Consider the following 17023-nt stretch of genomic DNA (forward strand, 5'->3'; position numbering starts at 1 on the left):
ATCACTTTACAGACACTACAGGATTTTAGAACTGACAAAAGAAAATAACAAGATAAAAGCTAAACACAAGTTTTCAAATCATTATAATAATTATTATTTCTATAAGTATCACTGCTTTTTACAAGGATATATGTTATTTATGGTTATAATTATTTGGGATTTTGTATTAATATCATTTGACTGTATAATATGGTACATGGTCATGAATAAATCACTAAACATTTTAATTGTAATTTTAAAAGGAATTACTGTATAACAAAAAACTTGAGGCACAGTTCATCTAGCTTATAAACCTACATGACAGCATTTCTTTGAGTACCGGTAAGTGTTCTAGGTACCTCAAATTATACGATAATGTACAAAACCGAGCAGGCATTTCTGGTCAGCTTGGTTGCTAAACAACATAAGATTTCTTCTGCTACATTGTACAAAGCAAAGAATTTACAAATGTTCCTTCAACATTATATTGCATCTAAGTATCTTCAGGCGTTTACTATTAGTTAGAAATGACCAGACCAGAAATTTTGAATGTGAAATGGGTCTTATTCACAGGATTTTCCCACAAATCCACCAACAGCAGAGTATAATATTTATACAGTGACTGATTTACAAGATAAATTTGACTAATATACTGGTCTGGTCAGTCAATTACGACTAATAGTAACGGCCCTAATCAAACATGTCTTCTTCTTCTTCTCTAATTTCATTTTCCGGTAACTGTAACATACATGTAGCTACACAAACAGGCCAGGCATGGGGTGGGGTGGGGTGGGAACTTGGAAATAGCTGACAACTAGTCAAAATTTTAACCATCAGCTGAAAAGTGGCATTTTTTTAACTGATAGGCAAAATCTACAAAATGTACTGAGTTGTAAGCAATGGGCTGCAATTTTAAATGATAGCTCAAAAATTGCTAAAAATGTCAATGATTACTAGGATTCAAGTACCCCCATCCAGGCTCTCTTTAAATATCCAACAGGAAGGTCTCTGATGTCCAAAACCTCTTCTCCCTTGTGTGCAATAGCTCTTGACTTAGTTAGGGGCTTACTTGCTTCGAAAATAATTTCCATTGATAATATTTAACATAAAAATTATATTTTTTGTCTTCAGTTCTAAGAGCTTTATTGTTATTTTATTATGATGTTTATTACCCTTTTCACTTCCACTGTAATTAATTGGCTCTATATCTTTTAAATCTGTGGATGAAACACTGCTAAAAGACTATGAAAGTCATTGAGCAGTACTTTCATGTGGTAATATATATTATGATGTACAAGGAAGCTCTATGAAACCCTAGACTGTGACCATTCAAATGAAAGCTACCGAGCAGTTCCTTCATGTGGTACTGTTTATTATGCTGTTAAGACTAACTTTTACGTCTGTGGATGAAACCCTGGTGTGTGACCAATCAAATAAAAGCTGTTGAGTAGTACTTTCATGTGGTGCTATATTACACCCATTTTAGGTGATATGCTTCTGATATGGGTTAGTCTTGGAAGTGAAAGGGATAATGTTAGATTTAGTTTTGTTCATAAAATGTCTACAGATCTTCTAATAAAAACATATTTACTAGTTTGAGATTCTAATCAACTGAAAACGTTGTCACCAGTTGTTTAGCAGCTTTCGCGATGTCATAAGCACATTGTATGACCTGTTGAGTGAGGAACGCCATATCTACAGTGTTTCCCGGCAACACAGCACTCTTACACTCCACTTGCAATCTGGCGGCACTACTCTTCATCAGCTGAAGTGAGACGCGCATGCTGTCCACGTCTGGTTCCTGTAAGATTCAACCATACATGGAATAAGTACCACAGTAGGGTCTTTCAGAAGACTGAGCCCATGGTTTTTGGAAGGGAATTTGCTATAAGCAACAAAATAGACCCAATGCAAATATGGCTGGCTCCCAGAAGAATCATATCACAAAGTAACAAAATAGAAGGGATGTCGCTGAGTAACAAAATAGAAGGGATGTCGCTAAGTAACATAATGTGGCCTGATGGTGACTGACATGATAAGTTACTTTAAAAACAAAATATCTTTAAACTTACCTCAGGAAATAAGCTAGCCATGTCATTTACAGCAGTGAAAATATTACTTGAACAGGGAATAAAACTGAAATAAAAACACAATTTAGTTGAAGGCATTCAAGGTGGTCAAAACAATGTGGTGTGGCAGTATCTTCTATGAGAGTGGCTTATTATCAAATGTGGGTTGACGAAGGTTAATAACTGCTGTAGCAAATGTGAAAAGCTGATATATTTGTTTCAGTGAAGTTTGAACCCTTAGCTACCGTTTCATTTGTTTAAACAGGCTAACTCTTAATAACTCCAGCAATGGCTTTTTATTAACTTTCCCTAACCATTTTTATGACAAATTCAAGTGACAGGTTGTCAGAAATAAAATTCCATTTATAAGCCCTCCTGCTTATATTAGCCCCCTGGTTATAGGCCCATCTACCTGGAAACCAAAAAAATACATCTGGTTATAAGCCCCCCCCCCCCCCCCCGGATATAAGCTACCCTTTGCTGGATGACAGTACTGAGCAAGGCTTAATGTTGATTGATTATGACTTTTTAACTTAAACGTATTTCAATCAACATTGCCACGGCTCATTTTGAAATGTTTTTTTTTATTCCACTTTTTAGCCCGCCTGGATATAAGCCCTCCCGTTTATAAGCCCACCATCCTTACAAGGTTGTATAAGCCCAGGGCTTATAACCAGAATTTTACGGTTTAATCTTGATCACTTTAGGAGAAGTGCTGTGTTAAAGCCAAATTCTCCTAAATCCAATAACAGAAAATATGTTGCAAAAGAGTAACCACAGGAGTTCAGATGTTTACCAGCTGTGCCTTCCAGCCTGTGCTGACAGCAGCAGTTCTTGAATTTTTTTGGTGATCTGTTCCGTGCACCGTACCACATCTTCCTGCGATGGCTGCAGTCTAATATCTTTTGTGGCTTCATGAACTAAATCATCTACTGCGTGGATCAGCTTCTCAGCCTCCCGATCCAACTGTTCATCAAAAGGGCTGTCCGCTAGCAAAAAGAAAAGAAATTGACTTCAACTTACTAATTTTGCAGTAAAATGACTTTGAATGGTGAAGTTTAGAAATTTAAATTCAAGACGTGATTTTTGTTAAGTAGCTGTTTGATTAATACACTTCAAAACAAAGAATTGTTGAGGTTTTATTTGATAATCATTTGATTGTATAATCTGTTTGCTGGATATCTCATTCCAAGTGAGGAGATTTTTTTTTATTCAAAGCCACACTTTGAGTTTAAAATTAACAACTTTTTCTGACTTCAGACAGACATGTAATCTTAAAAAATTTCCGAAAAAAGAGGGGAAAACAAGTTGAACTTGAAACCAGAAAAAAAACAAAAACAAAAAAACAACAACAAAAAAAAAAACACCAGAGGCTTGACAGTACTGTGACAAGAAAACAAAATAAACAATGTACTCACAAGAACTCATTCTTTCATGTTCCCTCATCTCTTTGACATTAAGATATCTATGTTCTTCGTCCGGTTCATCTGGTGAGTCAGTCACATTATCATACGGATTAACTATTTTAGTTCTACTCGCATCCCCGGTGTGAGACTGCCCCAGGGTGGTGGGCTGAGTAGGGCGATTTAGGAGAGAGCCTGGGGCAGCATATGGCTCTATGTTTCCGATATCCACAAGATCATCTTCATCACTTGCATCTTGGAATGCCTGAGTTAAAAAAAATATAAAAAAATGGGACTTGTTAAAAAACATCCAAAGGAGTGTCATTTCATCCACACACACAACAGAATAAAGAGACTTTAAAACTTATTTTAAGACTTCCCTGTATATGTTACTATGTATCTACCTTTCTTCTTCCCTTTGGCTATTATTTTTATAGTTACAGATGTATGTTCTACTCACCGCAGGAGAAAAGACGTTATCATCACTTCCATTAAGAATTCCTAACTGACTCCTCAAGTTTTTGTTTTCATCCTCTAGCTTGTGAACCTATTAACCATTTATAACAGAAATTTTAATCAGCAGAAATAAACACTGGTCCAGGAGTGGAGTAAAGAGAAAGAGTGGGATGCTATGTATTTGAACGAAACCCCAAATTAACCAAAACATCCAGTTTCAGGTGTAATTTCTATTTTTATTATCAATCCTCCTTAATGGCAAATTAAATTTTTGGAGTTCTTCTCCCTAGCTACACGAATTGGCTCAATCAGAAATTAAGTTATTAAATGAAAAATGTCTGAAAAGTTAGTGACACTGCTTGCAGTCCTCTGTGTATATCTTGACATTTAGTGAAAATACAACTTGTCTACAATTCCCTCTCCCCATGCTCCAACAGTGACCAGAAAGCATTGAGATTGCATGACAAGTTTATCCTTGGTTCAAATTTTATTATCCTTTGTTTTAAACTTATTATTATACATTGCCATGCCCAACAGCAAAGGAAAATAAAAATTGAACCAAGGATAAAATTGAACCACAACATATATTATACTTGTGGCCTTGGGCACGGCGTTGGTGTACAAGTCACAATTTTGAATGATGTCTGACCTTTCCCGTGTATTTTTTGTAAATTAGAATAAATTTGACAAAATAAGTACAAGTAATCTGATTGATGATGTAATGTGCAAATTAGGCAGATACCACTCTGTACTTTGTTTGTTTTGGAAGTGACACCTGAAGGCAAACTTGGAAGAGGATGGCTGAGGGAGAAAAATAAGGAGGGAAAACATTTTGGATTTAAGACATGGAAGAAGGCAGAGGTTGCAAGGCAGTGTGGCTTAAAGGAGGAGGTCAATGGCCCCATTCTCAGCAAGGAGAAAAGAGACTGATAACAAATTTAAACTCAGGAAAGTTAGTTCTTTATCACTTGTGATTATTTTTGGGTGTTCAGGGTGAGACTGAAACATTCCCCAGACCAGGCACCTCCTAGCTAGACTTGGACTGTTTTGAGCTTTGATTACAATGTAACAACTCCTCACCGATGCCTGGAGGTTCTGAATTTCATGACTCTGATTTGCATTCACTTGAAGGAGCTGTTGAACACGAGCCTGAAAAAGTAACAAATAAATACTCTTATTATATCTTTCTTAATAAATAGGCCTCATGTTTCAAATATACAGGACTTGGAGGGATTTCTTTCGAGTTCAGGAAAATTTCATTCAGCAAATGCCGCCATGTTTATTGGCAAAGGTGGCATGGCTTAGTAGCCAAGCCACGAGATGCTATATTCACCGCTTAGTACACTGAATATAGCGTCATAAACTGAGCTTCTCCACCAATCAGAATGCCCCATTCTTGAACTAACCTCTGGAAATTATACTAAAATTAAATATAATTCTTATTGAATACGCCTTATGCAAAATGACTCAGTTGCTCAAAATTGTCTCCAAAGCCTTGACTACATGGAATTAGTTTTAAATGTCTATTGTAGTTGCTTTTGGAAGACTTACAGACCTCTGCATCTTTATTCTATTGTAACATGTTATTCTTTTCATCGTAACTTGGAATTTGATAATGAAAAAATGTCAAATTTGAAATTAGCACATGTCATAAACATGCACAAGAGGTATTTCTGTGTCGGATACATTATTTTGTGTAAGTTAAGGAAATTTCTTTTAAAAGTACATCAGGAAAGTCCCTTACTTAACATTCACACTAACCACAATCAATTAATTTCATATTAAGAAATTACCCGGCTTCACTTAAATTTCCCAGCTTCACTTAAGTCCAAGTGCACTCGTCTAGTACACAACATCACGTAAAGAACCTCTGGTTGTACTTTACTTACATTCGCTGTAGACAGAGCACTTTCAACTGCTAAATAACGTTCCATGGACACCGAATCTTCTGCTAGAAAACTTGTAGTTGTTCCCTGTGGACAAAGCAAAATAGCACCAGTTATGCTTGGGTCAATATTTACACAGACTGTAGGAACATTCAACTTGTTTATTGAATTAAAGCAAAGAAACATTTCAAAAGTGTTCACCTTTTCAATCTGCACTTTTGTGGTCATTTTTGATGGGTTCTGGAAAAAAGAAGAAGTATATAATTATTTACTTTTAAGCAAGATAAAGATGCAGGTTAGTTTGAAAACTCAACACTTATCATTGGTTCTTTTTAATATAATCTCATTAACAAAGATCCAAAGAAAAGTAGCACAAGCTAATGCACCATAAAAACACAAAAAAATAGGAAAACAGACTATTAAGAACCAAGGTTTGTCAAGATTGGGGAGTTTTATTAAATAAAAATAATAATAATAATAAATGCATATTTCCTACTAATTGGTTATCCAGATGAAATTTGGCTTACTTTTTCAAGATGTATCATTTTCATAAGTTAATGTTAATAACTTGTTTACTGTTCAAGTACAGTAGGAAGCAACAATGTACCATTATGATAGTGGGAATAATAACATAACTCTATCACCTCTGGTGTGGATTCTTTATCGACTGGCTCCTCGTCTGAAGGTACTTCATCATATTCATGATCATAAGCATCTTCTTCAATTGGGAAAATATGCGACTCAACAAAACCTGGTTAAGGGAGATAGAAAGTAGAAACTAACAAAGTCAAACCCTGTTTATACAGACACCTCCCTTAAGGCCGATTTACACGGCACGATTTTGACGCATGCGACATGCTTGCGACATGGTTACGACAGGCTTACGACACGAATTGTATCGTGTAAATCAAATCTACAACTTTTAAGTCATGCCGTAGGCTCGTCGTAAGCATGTCGCATGCGACAAAATCGTACCGTGTAAATCGGCCTTTAGGCAGACACCTCATATGAGCACTGGCGACATTGCATCATGGTCCCAGACACCTACAAAAAAACCAAGTCATTTGTAACCTCCCATAAGCAGATACCTCTCCTAAGTGGACATTTAGTCATAGCCCCAGCCTCATACAAACACTACATTTTTAACCGCCCGTAATTGGACACATTAAGTCATGAATGGTCCCAGACATATGCAAACATGATATTTGAAATCTCTCATAAGTGGACATCTCTCCTAAAAGGACCCCTGCTTACAGTTGGTTCAACTGTATAGGCAAACCCTGTTAATACAGACACTGTATGTACAGACTACAAGTGTTTGCTTTACTGAGGTGTCTGAGAGTTGAGAGAGTGAAGCTTGAACAAGGTAAATGAATTCAAACTTTTGGGTGTTATCACTAGTGAGGCAAAAGAAGATTAAAAAAAAAACCCTGAGTTCACGTACCTTGTGTGAGGTCGGGATTGGATCCCTGTTCTTGCCGTCTTGCATCATTCAATATATCAATGATTAACGTTGCAAATTCTTTGGCATTAAACAATGCTAACTTCTGTCTACCCTGCAAGACAAGTTTTATACACAGATGAATCTTGTGTGACCACCTGACATATGTGGCCACTTTCCGAACATGCGAGTCCCGACCACTTTTCCAAAATTCCTACATTCTGTTTGTCAGAACACTATAGTTGGAACTCTCATATTTAGCAACCTTGTCCTGTTACTTGCTTTATCGCAACGCTAACAGTATTTGCAACTAGGAAATTACCAGGGTACACTGGGCAAACTAAAATCTCTTCAAATTACTAGGCAGCCTTTTGAAATACATTTATAACGGATTTTGTGCATGGATCAAGCCTTTTAAACAACTACTTGTAAAAAAAAACATTAACTATTTATAACCCTTGTGGTGTGCCTTTTCAAGATCTCATATGTGACCACCTTTTATAGGCAAACACATAGGCTGGACATTGTTGATGGTCACTTCTGAAAGCTTTGACTGTATGTAGGTTCCAGTACCCACATCAGTGTAAATTGTTAACATCCTGGTAAGTCTATGATTTAAAAAAAAGTCAAGATTATTATTTTATACTGTTTGACAGTTTACCTGGTTTCTTGTTGAAGAGAACGATGGATTAACAGGAAGGAATGGTACTGTGGTCGTATCACTAACAAGAGCACTGTGATTCTGTGTAGCTAGCCAAACTGATAATAAATAAAACAAAAAAATACATTATTAACAATACAAAATACTATAGCTTAAGGACTAGTCATGTATTGCCTAATTAAAAAGGCATCTTTCTCCTCATACATTCTGAATTCAAATATTCAACCTTTCAAATTCCAAAATTTCACATTGATGATGCAGTGCAGTAAAGTGATCAGTTTAAATTTTATAAGTGTTTCCGATTGGTTGTTACTAGCACATGAAAATTTGAAACTCAGCAACGATTAGTTTCACATATTACTGCAAGGGATCTCTGTAGATTCAGTATGTCAGGGTAACAGAATTATCCACTGGTTAAAGAAGTAGTATAGTATAGGAAGACTGACTGTACATGTATACTTAGGTTGATAGTCAGAAAGAATTGGCCAGCTTTGAACATATCACTGAGTTAGCTCAGTAACCCTTACATTAGTGGATACTAATTACAGTCAAAATAATCACCGCGTGCCGCCTAATATTCTGGAATATTGTAAATCATCCAATCCTAAACATGTGAACACGCGAACCTGTCAAAAATAAACCAATCAATTTGATTGGTTAATTTTTGACAGGTTCACGAATTCACGTGTTTACAGTTGGATGATTTACAATATTCAAATTGAATTTGAATGACTGTTTGAAATGAATAATGCAATCCGCTTGCCATTAATCAAAACTATTCTGGAATATTAAGCGGCACACGCTGATTATTTTGACTATAATGGATCAAATGAATATCATTAACAAAGACAATGTTTGCACAAGACAAACAGTACTGGGCCCAGTTGTTCAGCGGTTGGATAGCGCTTTTCACCAGATAAATCGCCGTCCAGTAGATAAGTCTTCACAAAACATACTCAACTACACTATCCACTGGATAGTGATTTATCCGTTGGATAGCGCTATCCACCCTTTGAACAACTGGGGCCTGGAGTCTAGCACACAACCATTTGGCTACTGTGCCTCCATCTTTTGCTTATCGGTGGCTTTTTAAGAATCCCTGTTCTGCCACACACACCCCAGAATTAAATTTTACAGTACCCATTTAAACAGTTTGGTGGAAAGAGGGGCGGTCAAGAATAAAGTACCTCATTCAAGAACACAACATATTAACCCTGGAAACACCTGGAAACCAGATTGCTCAATTCAGGGTTCATATTCTTTTTCACAAACAATTTTCCGGGACTTTTCAAGGACTCGGAGTGATTTTTCCAGGACTCCAAGATTCATGTTAAACCAATTTCACTCCCAAGATCTCGATATTGTTTCTCCCTACTGTCTACGTTTGAAACAACTGGGGCCTGGCCTTTATCGCTATTTAACTAGTGAGTAATTAATTTTCATTCATCAATAACTGATGGCAATACATGTACCTGCATCACATTCTCTTCTATCTACTTCGTCATACACATCAGATGCCAGCTCTTCAAACAGATGATGACTCAACTGTGGACAGTAAAAATAAGGCTGTGTCAAGTTTCATCTGGCCAGAGCTTATCCTGATTTCCATAGCATAAGGCAGCTTGGAGTAAAACAAATTTCTACTCCCTCCCCTCCCCTGCAAACACACCCACACCCCCCCCCCAATGGATGCATTGCTAGTCAAATGTAGGGTTACCCCCACCTGTGCCCAAGAACACAACACAGTTACTACAGCCAGGGTTTGAAAACAGACCACTCAATCCATCGAATGCTTCAGATGCTGAATTACAGAACATTTTGTGAAAGAAAATAAATTTGTAGTTTTATTTGCGAAAACTCAGGATGAACTTGTAAACCAATAACTGAAATATCTTCGTGGTTGAAAACATGCACTTACGGGGGGTTGACAAGGGAGAGCACAAGTTTGAACTACAGGTTCTTTTCACGTCCTTTTCTAAATTTAATTCGCCGATCACGGCTTTCAAGGACTAGTTTGTTTCAGTACTTTTAGGTAAGTAGACGGAATTACGATCGGCGCGAATATATCGTACTGTCGAATGTTACATGTCAGGGAAGGTTTATATTTCATGCGCCGAAGGTGGACAGGAAACACTTGTACATGAGGTGCGAGCGGCTTTTATTCTTTCCTTGAGAAATAAATCGTTTCCTCGAAAGCCTTTCGAGTTATGAATATTCGAGACCGCCTTGTTTCTCGATCCTCGAGACTTGAGACTCGATCCTGGAGACTCGAAACTCAAACATTTCGAGTTTCGAGTCTCGAGGATCGAGTCTCGAGGATCGAGTCTCGAGTCTCGAGGATCGAACAAAGAGTTTACAAAAACATGTATGGATTAAACACCATGGGAACAAACAGTGGTGCAAGATAATATGCTTGGCAAAAAGGACAAATACTGTTATGTAACAGACAGACCAGCTACATGCACTTAATATACCCAACTTTAAAATCTCCAGTGGTATTACTATACATTTATATCAATAAATTTCCTAGCAAACATGGTTAAAAGAAAAATATACATGTACATGTTGTACAACAGTACATAATATAAATTATTTCTGTAGACAATAAGTTCTGTAAATGTTTTGCAAAATTAATATAGCTAACAATGCAAAAGCAACTGTTTTCTTTTTCTTTGTTTTGAGCACTTTTGTAAGCTAAAATTAATGTGGTACTAAATTTGTACACTGAATGAGTTTGTAATTGTTATGAGAAGAAAGAAGATTGCCTGGCATGACCAGGAGACCAATGATGTGTAGCTTTATTCAGTATGTGAGAGAAATCATGTTCAATAATACAGAAAAAATATCAAAAAAAACTTACAGCTTGGAGTTTTAATTTAGCTCGATGAGCATCATCTGACAGATCCAAATGGCTGTTAGAAAAATAGAAATAATTGGCTTTAGTTCACTCACACTACATGGATAACATAAAAGTAATTATTAAAAATAGAGGCATGAGAATCTTCTGGAATACAAGTTTCCTAGTTGTCACTTAATATATTTGTTGTATTATTTTTGTGGGAACTTAATTTTGCGAAAATATTTTGCAGGACTTAATTGTCGCGATTTGGCCAAAAATATGTAAAAAACAAAAAATACAATAAAAAATGAACTAAAAATAAATTTCCGCAAGTCTTTAAATTAATTTCGAATCCACCCAAATGTGCAATCAAATTTAATCCATTTTAATAATACTTTCACTGGCAGATCCAGGAGGGGGGTCCAGACCCCCCCTATCATGTAAATGTACTTAAAGCATATATAAATTATCTTTTATATTTTAACCGATACATGAAAATGTCCTACCACATTGCAAAAACTACTTATTTTTCATGGTCCAGGAATTAATATTGTTCTGGTTACTTAATAAATGGCATGCAATGCATGAAGAAGTGATGACATTTCACAAGGGGTCTTCAATAATTTTCAGTAAATTTGTTAAAAAATTAACTTAACTGACAACTTCTGCGATGATTGTTTGTTAAACAAAAGTTGCATTACCTTGAAGTGTGACATCGGATATACAATACAATATATCAAACGCTGATTTAAAATTACTTACACCAGCCTTTTGTTTCAAAAGAAATAAAAGATTTTTGTTTGCTACATCTTAGGCTTATTTATTTGCCTCTTTCGTTTATACTTTGTTTTTAATTAGTCCCTTCTTAATTCTAACTGCCCTGGTGTATTTTGCTTTGTGTTCTATGCAGCGATTTCTTGTTAAGTTAAACTTGATTTCTGGTTTCGTAATGTTCCTACTCATTGCTTGATTGCGCACGATGAATTACTGATCCCGTCCATGAGCAGGATACGTCATGATACGTCATCGCTTAAAAATGGAGGCCTTGTTTGCAGGAAGCTATAATACTCTCTACCCAGTATCACTACATATTTGGTATGAGACTTGCAGGGCGAGACAAAATGCAAAATGTGAGAAAATGCACAGCAATACTACACACTGAAGTGTCTGGTAAATGATTCATTATTCAATGCTTCTTGTACGGAAATGTTTGCCGGTGTTAAATATTTTGTGCAGTTGAAAGGAAAAAGAGGATTAAAGCAAACCTGTTAAACCAGTGCTCTTGTGGAGTACAAATATTGAGATATTTTTTCTCAATTTGCACCTTATTTGTATTCAACAAAGCAGAGCTGAGAATCAAAATGGGTACCAGTGAACTGTGAGACCTGGTAATGTGAAAAATGACAAGGGATATATCTTGTGATCAACTAGCACCGGCATGCTACATCCCATCCCAAGGACACACATTTACTCCTTTTTGCTATAAAATAAAAATAAACGATAATAATAAGAACTAACAAGAAACTTACAGCATTGAGTTCATCTAGTAGTTCAGGAATCCCAGCAAGCCTCTGACTTCCTCTTTAAAAGTCATGGTGTTGAAGTACAAGTGACAATATTTCTGGGTTTCCTGTGCTAAAGGCTTCATGTGATACTACAAGAAAAATATCACATGGTCAAATAAACTTGTTTCTTTGTAGTTTGAAAGCTTCACATAAAGAACACAAATGAATACAGTTGTTAAACTCCTATTAAGGGGTTACCCTACGGAAATGGGCGACTGACCACTTTCAGTGTAATAGAGGTTGAACACAAAAAGAGCTGTAATCTAACTTTGTGAACATTTAAAAGAAGTCAATTACAAATCCACCAAAGGCAAAAAGATAGCAACTGGTTCATTTACCCATAATCCTAAGCGTAAGAAAACTAAAATAAGCTCATAAAAGTGCACATATAATTTCTAACAGCTTCAAAACTAGCATATGCAATGTTGGACAAATGTTGTTAAATAAATACGTTCCTATTGGCTGTGTTTATAGGTTTGCAAGGTATAATTGTGGCAAAATGTACAGCTACCATCTTTTTTCTTACAGTGAATTTGAATAAGCCATTTGGAAAGTCTAAAAAGTCTTCTTTGGTTAATAGACAAAAATGATAGAGGTGTCTGCTCAAATTACAGTTTGAGGTCTAATTTACAGCAAGTATCAGAAGTGATTTCCAGGAAAAACCATCTTGGAAACATTTCTGTGGTCCTAGCCTCCCTCCTGGATAATTTTATGTTCTAGCCACACTTGTCAATGAATTTTTTATCACTGTTTCACACATTTCACAATAATTATTAAAATGATCAGTAAACAGGACTGCACTAAAGATAAACAAAAACAGGCAACTCATTTCATTTTTAGAAGCCTTTTTTTTGCATTAATTAAAAGAAGTAAATAAAAAATTATGATAAGAATACCCTGCCAACATCATGGCCAATGTGCAGGTGAATGAAAAAGATTATCATTCTTGTTGTCTGAGTTTCTAACTCAGTTTAATTCAGCTTTGTTTTTATTTGGAATGAAAAACATACTCAATGTTGATAATTATTACTTGGATTTTTAATAAATTCTGCATAAGGGAGTAAGCCGTAACAAGAAATTTCAAAATGCAGGACGTAACAAATCGATCGAAATCGATCATCAGAAACCTTATCCATAAATCAATATTAGTTGATATTTTTCGATAAATGATTTTAAAACTAATTTGTATCAAAAATCGATCAAAATCGATAATCACACGATTTGGGAGTGGATTATCGATTTTGATCGATCACTAAAGTAAGAATTAAAAAAGGGGATTTGATATGTCAAACGAAAAAAATTACTGTGTCCTACCATGACCTTATCTTGATAACTTTGTCTTTTTATGCAGTGTCATACAACGTCACATGTATGGACAAAGGATGGAGTGATGAAAGCTGGAAGATAACACAAAAATCTGCAAAATGTAGAACAAAGCCAGAAGAAAATGTTGGGAAAACCTGCACCACAAAGAATTTGACTGCCGCAAGTGAAGTCGACCGCTCGAGTGGAAAATATTTTTTTTCAACTTGAGCACTATTCGGGTTATCCATACTAATCAAACTTTAATTAGTGAGATCGATCAAAATCGGTAATCACAAAGAATTGGGTCATCGATTATGATGGATTTTCGATACTAATTAGTTAATTACCTATCGAAGTTTATCGATTTTTATCGAGTATCGGAATTATCGATTTGTTACGTCCTGCAAAATGCTCGTGCACTGTTCATATTTTAATTTTACACACCATTCCATCCATCCCAGTTTATGGCGTTTGCATCATAGCCAGCTCCGCGAAGAAGACACTTCACACAATTCAAATAACCCAGAGAAACCGCCAGTTGAAGTGGCGTCTGCCCGCGAGGATCCAAAAGCTCTTTATCATGCTGCATATAAACCGCAATCAGACAGAAAAACTTTTGATCACGTTGCATAAAACATGTATGCCTGCCCAAAAAGCTTGGGGCCATTCCCAAAAAAATTCACACCCCCCCGTTAACGAATTTTTCTTAAGAGGTCTAAAATTTGTCGGCACTTTTGATTCTTTCTGAGCACAGGCAGACCACCCTATGTGTTCGTGGTTAATAATTGTTCACTTAAGACGAACAATAGAAATATGTTGAAATCTATGAGAGTTACGACTAAAGCTCTAAATAAAGCTCTGAAAATTACATTTATAAATGAACCTCTTTCGAAATATTTCAATAAAGGTGACTTAAATGTTAATCTATTCATGTGTGGTGTTTTTTTCGCGATCTGGGCCGTATTAAGCGTTTTTTTCGTATGTTACGTTCGGCCGGTGGTCGGTAATAGGAGAAAAGGAGACAAGGCAGGCAACTGAGCGGCCGCCAGCGGCGACCTCCTCCACTTCAATCGGGAATTAACGCTAAAGTTTTAAAATTCTCACCTTTTTTTCTCCGGCTTGTCATCAAATACATGTTTTTCCATATCGTGGCCGAGTCTGGGCTTCCTCCGTCCAATTTTCCCAGAGAAAGGCGAAGCTAAAGTCCTCCATGAAGGTTTCTCAACATGATCTGTAGCTTACAGCGAGCCCAAAGGAATTCCAAGCATGCGGCTCATTTAAAATCAGCCAATCAACGCCTTGCGACCGTTGCACATCCAAACCCCAGCCCGGCCCGGCAGGGGAGTTTTGGATTATACGAGCCATTACGAGCCAGACGAAACTGGAATACTGAGCGAGTTTCTCGGAAAGTCACGAACGTAAATAGACGGAAAACAGAAAAGCGAGCATGAATTCTTCTTTCTCGGTGCCTTCTACGAAGTGTCAAAACTCACCTGCAGGGAGTTTTGACACTTCGGGCCGGGCTGGGGTTTGGATGTGCAACGGTCGCAAGGCGTTGATTGGCTTATTTTAAATGAGCCGCATGCTTGGAATTCCTTTGGGCTCGCTGTAAGCTACAGATCATGTTGAGAAACCTTCATGGAGGACTTTAGCTTCGCTTTTCTCTGGGAAAATTGGACGGAGGAAGCCCAGACTCGGCCACGATATGGAAAAACATGTATTTGATGACAAGCCGGAGAAAAAAAGGTGAGAATTTTAAAACTTTAGCGTTAATTCCCGATTGAAGTGGAGGAGGTCGCCGCTGGCGGCCGCTCAGTTGCCTGCCTTGTCTCCTTTTCTCCTATTACCGACCACCGGCCGAACGTAACATACGAAAAAAAACGCTTAATACGGCCCAGATCGCGAAAAACACCACACATGAATAGATTAACATTTAAGTCACCTTTATTGAAATATTTCGAAAGAGGTTCATTTATAAATGTAATTTTCAGAGCTTTATTCAGAGCTTTAGTCGTTACTCTCATAGATTTCAACATATTTCTATTGTTCGTCTTAAGTGAACAATTATTAACCACGAACACATAGGGTGGTCTGCCTGTGTTTCTGAGGGGGTAAGTAAAAAATGAGCAAAAAGTGGTCTTTTTTGAATTTTCTGATGGGGTTAAGAAAAAATCGGGTGTTTCTGAGGGGGGCATCATGTCGGCACTTTGATCTTTTTTTTCTTAGGGGGTAAATGTTGACTTACCTCGTCAACAGGGGGAGTGTGGATATAAAATGGAATGGCCCTTGGCTTGCGGTTAAAACCGAATCATTTCATCGACAAAATAGGATGGAATTCAATACCCACCTTGTTTAGTGCAAGTTCTTCTTCAAGTGAGGAAGAGTCTTTATGCCAGACGTGCCAGTGTAGTGGGTATTCTGAGAGGATGTTATCTCTTGAAATTGTGGGAGGAGATGCGGCCAAAATGTCCTTTCCTCCACTGACCGCCATTTTCGGGCTGTTGTCATTTTTTGCACATCCGCTGACCGTAATTTCGCTTTTGCATCAGTCTCGTGACAGTCTCGTTCGGTGCCTCGGGTGCAAGAGGATGTTTTTTCTCTATTTCAAGCGCCGGAAAAACTGGATGCTCTCACAAGTTAGGGTTTTGGCCCATGGACTATAGTTGGCTTAAAACTAACGGTTCGTGTACTTGGTCCATAAGAGGAGGAGTGGGGACGGTCTAAAGCTACAAGAATACATTATAGACGGGGATTGGGGTGTGATTCCAGGGGACTCGAGCTACAATAGTTTCACATTCAGTATATAGCATCTCTTCAGTCGACAGCATACTAAATGTGCCTTTTGGTAAAAATATTTTATTTTGGTTTAGTCAGGCTATACTATACTCGCTTCTCTCGTCCCCAGATGTTGTCAGAGCTAGTTTGAAGCTCCACACATCATCTAACGGCTCCACAAAAATGGGAAAGCAACCATTCTCTTCTAGCGATCAGTCACATTCGCTTGGTATGTTTCCGCCTTCGTTATTAGCACAACAAGCGTGTGTTATAAAATGGTCAACGAATTGCGCGCGCTGTGCTTGGTCAATTCGAACTCATATATTGGATAGTTTTCGAAACTAACTTAAGCATGCCCCCCAAAAAATTAATTTTCTCAATAAACAGAAAGGAATTGTTTCTATTCATTGGGCGAACATTATTAGTAATCAAAACCGGGATAAGTCGGCCGGATAACTATATTATCCTCAATAGCAGCAAGTTCGCAATGTACATTATCATCTTTTGAAAGGCAAACAAACCTCTCATACTGTGCGAAAACACTTGAAAATATTTAGCAATTAAACTTGCATTGACAAGCCGTTCGAGATAACATCAAACTTAAGCACCCAGTTTAGCATCCTATTGGTTTGATCACTGGACTG

The 17023-nt window shown here is 37.1% G+C and overlaps 2 protein-coding genes across 13 annotated transcripts in view; one reads left to right on the forward strand and one right to left on the reverse strand.

Annotated features, from left to right (window-relative positions):
• LOC144646530 (ankyrin repeat domain-containing protein 13B-like) overlaps positions 1-17023 on the forward strand; it is a 207926-nt gene that overhangs the window by 76279 nt on the left and 114624 nt on the right. The gene's annotated exons all lie outside the window — the stretch shown is intronic.
• Positions 6-16092, reverse strand: LOC144646513 (ARF GTPase-activating protein GIT2-like). Of its 2 annotated transcripts, XM_078506135.1 has the most exons (16): positions 15952-16090; positions 14049-14187; positions 12264-12388; positions 10756-10807; positions 9368-9440; positions 7896-7993; positions 7238-7349; positions 6438-6544; positions 5995-6033; positions 5797-5880; positions 4988-5056; positions 3912-3998; positions 3467-3716; positions 2845-3037; positions 2052-2115; positions 6-1780 (listed from the first exon to the last, which is right to left on the reverse strand). In XM_078506135.1, exons 3-16 carry the CDS (start codon positions 12275-12277, stop codon positions 1583-1585), a joined length of 1440 nt encoding a protein of 479 aa, XP_078362261.1. In that variant the 5' UTR covers positions 12278-12388; positions 14049-14187; positions 15952-16090; the 3' UTR covers positions 6-1582. The 2 variants fall into 2 exon arrangements, with proteins under 2 accessions (XP_078362261.1, XP_078362260.1); XM_078506134.1 differs by lacking the exon at positions 14049-14187 and having other exon boundaries at positions 15952-16092.

The sequence above is a fragment of the Oculina patagonica genome, chromosome 3, assembly GCF_052425735.1.
Source record: "Oculina patagonica isolate OP01 chromosome 3, crgOcupat, whole genome shotgun sequence".
NCBI classification, from domain to species: Eukaryota; Metazoa; Cnidaria; class Anthozoa; order Scleractinia; family Oculinidae; genus Oculina; species Oculina patagonica.

What these genes read in the sequence shown, in the direction of transcription:
- LOC144646513 (XM_078506134.1), bottom strand. An exon ending in CAATCCCGACCTCACACAAG is followed by an intron (nt 6,545 to 7,237) that starts GTACGTGAACTC and finishes TCCCTTAACCAG; the next exon opens with GTTTTGTTGAGTCGCATATT. An exon ending in GTGCTCTGTCTACAGCGAAT is followed by an intron (nt 5,057 to 5,796) that starts GTAAGTAAAGTA and finishes TTACTTTTTCAG; the next exon opens with GCTCGTGTTCAACAGCTCCT.